This window comes from Mandrillus leucophaeus, unplaced genomic scaffold (assembly GCF_000951045.1).
Source record: "Mandrillus leucophaeus isolate KB7577 unplaced genomic scaffold, Mleu.le_1.0 Scaffold379, whole genome shotgun sequence".
Taxonomy (NCBI): domain Eukaryota; kingdom Metazoa; phylum Chordata; class Mammalia; order Primates; family Cercopithecidae; genus Mandrillus; species Mandrillus leucophaeus.
In genome coordinates this window covers 1,770,889-1,776,250 of record NW_012104020.1, presented here as the reverse complement: position 1 = coordinate 1,776,250, position 5,362 = coordinate 1,770,889, and the positions used below count along the sequence as shown (strand labels likewise).

Sequence of the window (5,362 nt, the reverse complement as noted above, 5' to 3'; positions counted from 1 at the left end):
ATGCTGGCGGGCACCTGTAGTCCCAGCTACTCAGGAGGCTGAGGCAGGAGAATGGTGTGAACCCGGGAGGCGGAGGTTGCAGTAAGCCAAGACCGCGCACTGCACTCCAGCCTGGGTGACATAGTGAGACTCTGTCTGAAAAACAAAGAAAAAAAAAAAGTGTATTTAAAGAGTAAATGTCTATTAAGTTCAACAGAGCTTAAAAAAAAAAAAAGGAGTAAATGCCTAGCAATAGAATAATTAGATCAGGGCTGGGCACGGTGGCTCACGCCTGTAATCCCACCACTTTGGGAGGCTGAGCTGGGTGGATCACGAGGTCAGGAGTTTGAGACCAGCTTGACCAATATGATGAAACTCCATTGCTACTAAAAATACAAAAATTAGCCGGTCGTGATGGTGCATGCCTGTAGTTCCAGCTACTCGGGAGGCCAAGGCAGAAGAATCGCTTGAACTCGGGAGGCGGAGGCTGCAGTGAGCCGAGATTGCACCACTGTACTCCAACACTCCAGCCTGGACAACAGAACGAGACTCCATCTCAAAAAACAAACAATAACTGGATCAAAGAATGTTACATTCATTTACATTCTGGTAGTGCTAAACTGCCTTCTAGAAACATTACATCAATTTATGTTCCCACCAGCAATATAGGAGTGCCGTTTTTTTATTTTTATTCTTGCCAATAATGGGTTATAAATGTTTCAACATTTGCTAACCTGACAGGTGAAAAATCACCTCTTTTAGATTTCTGTATTTTTATTTGGAAATACTGCTGAAACTGTTTTTATAGTTTTGGCCACTCATTTTTTGTAAGCAATTTTACACCCTTTGTCCATTTCCTACTGTCTTTTTCTTATTTCTATTATTTCTCTGTGTAGTAAGCAAATCAGTCATTTGTTACAGTTTCCAGTATCAAGTCTTATTTAGAAAGTCCTTTCTGCTCGAAAGTTTATAAATTTCACCTCTGCTTTATGGTTTCTTTTTCTACACTTCTTGGATCCATCTGGAATTTGTTCTGGATGTGAGGATTGAGATAGAATTCTTTTTTTTAAATCCCTGAATAATTAGGCAATGGTTATAGTTCCATTTATTTTATAATTTCTCTTTGCCGCACTGATTTTAAACAACATCTTTATCAGAAACTAAAAATTTCCATACATAATTGGGTCGACATATAAACTCTACTCTGTTTAATTCTTCTTATTTATTTAATTTTTTTTTCCTCTAGTATCAAACTGTTTCAACTATTTCAGCTTTTTAACAGGTTTTAAGATCTGGGAGAACTACAAACCCTCTACCACTTATCTTCATTTTCAAGTTGTTCTTCTTGGTTGTTCTTGTATGTCTATGATTCCAAATGAACTTTGGTATCATTCTGTCATTTGTTTTTAACTAAACAAACAACAAAACAACCCTGCTGTTTCCACTGGGATGCCATGCAATTCAGACGAAAGTCTTCCCATCCGAAAACGGACTGATTCTTTCCTTTACTTAAATCTTGTTCTATGTCCCTCAGTAGAATTTTGCACATACAAGTCCTACACATTTCTTATTTAATTCATACATAAATACTTTATAGTTTCTTCCATTATATTTTCTAACAGGTTATCATTTATTTCCTATCATAATAGGAAAACTATTTGCTTTTATTCATTTTATTTTATTTTTATTTTTTATTTTTTTTATTTTAATTTATTTATTATTATTATACTTTAAGTTGTAGGGTACATGTGCATAACGTGCAGGTTTGTTACATATGTATACTTGTGCCATGTTGGTGTGCTGCACCCATCAACTCGTCAGCACCCATCAACTCGTCATTTACATCAGGTATAACTCCCAATGCAATCCTCCCCCCTCCCCCCCTCCCCATGATAGGCCCCGGTGTGTGATGTTCCCCTTCCTGAGTCCAGGTGATCTCATTGTTCAGTTCCCACCTTGTATTCATTTTATAATCTACCATCTTACTGAATTTAATTGTTTCTAACTTTTTATCAGGTAATTTTCCTGGGTATACTAGACATAAAATTTTATCCTGCTACCTCACAGAAATTTTGCCTCTTCCTTTCCAATATTTACAACTTTTTTTTTTTTTTTTGAGACAGTCTCACTCTGTTGCCCAGGCTGGAGTGCAGTGGCACAATCTCGGCTCACTGCAACCTCCACCTCCCGGGTTTAAGGGTTCAAGCTATTCTCCTGCCTCAGCCTCCCAAGTAGCTGGGATAACAGGTACCCACCACCATGCCCCGCTAATTTTTGTATTTTTAGTAGAGAAGGGGTTTCACCCTGTTGGCTAGGCTAGTCTCCAACTCCGGATCTCAAATGATCCACCCACCTCAGACTTCCAAAGTGCTGGGATAAGAGGCGTGAGCCACCATGCCCAGCCTACATTTCATTTCTTTTTACTGTCTAATTACACCATCAAGAACTTCAAAAACAATGTTATGCATTTGTAGCGATCATGGGTATCCTTGTGTTGTTTTATTTAATGGGAATGTTTTTATTGCCCGGCTTATTTTTGTACTTTAGTAGAGACAGGGTTTTGCCATGTTGGCCAGGCTGGTCTCCAACTCCTGACCTCAGGTGATCCACCCACCTCATGCCTCCCAAAGTGCTGGGATTACAGGCATGAGCCACCGCGTCTGGCCATCTATTCCTACTTTTAAAAACAGTTTTTAAAAGTAGAAATAGTTGCTGACTTTTCACAGTATTAAAAATATTTGTGGCTGGGTACAGCAGCTCATGCCTGTAATTCTAGTACTTTGGAAGGCCGAGGTGGGTAGACTGCCCACACATAGGAGTTAAGAGAACAGCCTGGGCAACATAGTAAAAACCTGTGAACACAGGAGTTAGAGACCAGCCTGAGCAACACGGCAAGGACCTGTCTCTGCTAAAAAACTTTTAAAAAATTGACCAGGTGTGGTGGCATGTGCTTGTGGTCCCAGATGCTCGGGAGGCTGAGGTAGGAGGATTGTTTGAGCTTGGGAGGTTGAGGCTGCAGTGAGCTGTGACTGCACTACTGCACTCCAGCCTGGGTGACAGAGAGACCCTATCTCGAAAAAAAAAAAATTGCCTTCCTATTTGTACTACTATATTTTTAACATATCCTCCATTTAAATCTTTAAGAGTTTAGTTTTATTGGTGCATAAACATTTATTGTTTTCTCAAACAATATACTAAGTATAGTAAATTAGTCCCCCTCCATATCATCATGAAAGCACACTCTAACCCACAATGTTACTGTCTATACATGACCATTGACTAGTTCACGGTTACAGCTAGTTAGCTAGGTCTCCAAGAAAGGAAGTATATTACCCAGTGATGAATATTAGTCAACTTCGCCAGGAAATAGCAAGAGCTATTAGATATTTTCAGAATTTTATAATGGTGACCAAAAAAAAAAAAAAAGTAAAACAAGTCCCTCTAGCATGGCATTTATTTTCTCAGATGTTTCTCTTTGTCATTTTAAATACATGTGCACATATCCAATGCAGGGATTAAAAAAAAAAAAACCCGAACTCCTGTGATAATGAAAATGTCTCGAGCCCAATATATTACCTGCAATATGTCTCTATGCCGCTGTAATGTATGCATCAGGGCCGCATTCAAGGAGGGGACACCTGCACTGTTGGTATATTCTGCCATTTTATCGTTTACCCCTGTAAGCTAGAAATAAAGAAAAATAAAAATAAAAATATTTTACTAAGCACTATAAACAGCTAAAAGCAAATTATTTGCCTATATGCCCTTTTGGTTGACAGCAAAACAAAACAAAACAAAAAACAAACAAGATATCAAGTAAGAATTAAGCATTCCCCCACATAATCCATAAAGACCAAAATAACATCATATCACCTGAGAATGGCTGTCATCAAAATTCAAGTGGTGTGGGGAGGTACACATCTTGAATGGAATGGATAATTTCATTAAACATGTCTGTCTCAATACAATCCAGGATCCTATCTAACAAGTATACAGTTATTTGCAAAACAGCCATTTAACAAAGAACTTACCCTTGCCAAAAGTTGTTCAATCTCAATCGCCATTGTCTCAAACATTCTGTCTTGGCTTGATCCATTTAAAAGGGGTGTTGTATCAGAACTAAAAAGAAGTTCAGTTAAAGAGGATCCATTACTCAAATGCACTCCTTTAAAACATACTTAAAATAATAAGGTAATTAATATGAACCATAAAATGAATTATGGATTATGTTATATAGGGTCTGTGAGAAACAATCTTTTACATTTTTACCCCAAAGGAATTATGGTTCCTTCAACCTCAACATTAAGTTCTCTCTTCTTTCCTTGACTCTTACCAAGAGGAAATAAGATTGAGGTTTAAATGATCCACAGATTGGATAACTAGCTAACGAATACTCAGGAACTGGCTTTACATTCAATATATATAGCCACCTGCATACTTTGGTACTAATCTTCTACATTTCCACTTACAGTATGCAATCATCTTTTTGTTTCGTAGAATTGTGTTAAATTGCCTTTTCAAATCTGAACGGTCAAAAATCTACCTTTTTATAAGTGAAACTTATGTTTGACAGATTCAAATTCTAAACCCACCTGTCCTGAGTGTTTCTTTTGCCTTTTCTAAAACACCACTAACTTTCATCAGGTTAGGTATGTATTAGCATCCAATGAGCAGCTCAATATAGATCGGAGTTATACCGGACACAGATAAATGCCCAGGCAATGACTATGCGCTCCAATCTTACCGAAGACTTTGTCCTACACTGTGACAGTGCCTGGGTGTGGCAAATGAAAAAGATTAAAAAATGCTCTGTAGACTACTAATATAAATCCTCCTCTACCAGATATATGAAAAAGAACAATATGCCAACAGAATTAAAGCTTCACGAAGGGAGGAAAAAACTGCTCTATCTTATTCATTGATATATGCCTAGCACCTAGTATAGAGCCAGGCACATAGTAGATGCTCATTAAATGTTTGTTGAATGAATGAATGAGAGAGCAATCTCTACTACTGGTTATTCCATACTCCTTATATTCATATATTCATCAGGACAGTGTAAGACTAAAGGGAAATGGCCAAAAACTAATTCTTCACAATACTAGGATTCAGTTAAATTTAATTCATCTTATAGGTGGGTAATGAATGATTCATAGACCTTGAAGTTTTCAAAATACAGAAAGTTAAAAAAAAAAAAAGAAAGAAAGAAAGAAAGATTCCTGGAATAAATAATATTCTAGTTATTGCTTAGTTGACTCATTGTGACATGCTTCCAACCTGGGCATCAAACAAGACACTTTAGAATACACATCAAATCTTGATCCTCATGGCCTTAGATTTTTATTTAAAAGGGTAGTTAGGCTGAAGTAATTCTACAAAGCCA

General features: G+C 37.4%; 1 protein-coding gene across 1 annotated transcript in view; it reads right to left on the bottom strand.

Moving 5' to 3' along the window:
* GOSR1 (golgi SNAP receptor complex member 1) overlaps positions 1-5,362 on the bottom strand; it is an 82,368-nt gene that overhangs the window by 63,790 nt on the left and 13,216 nt on the right. Inside the window, exons 2-3 of the mRNA XM_011990386.1 lie at positions 4,011-4,098; positions 3,556-3,663 (exon numbers count right to left, since the gene is read on the bottom strand). Coding sequence (XP_011845776.1) covers positions 3,556-3,663; positions 4,011-4,055 — 153 coding nt within the window. The 5' untranslated portion in view covers positions 4,056-4,098. The remainder of the gene's footprint in view (positions 1-3,555; positions 3,664-4,010; positions 4,099-5,362) is intronic.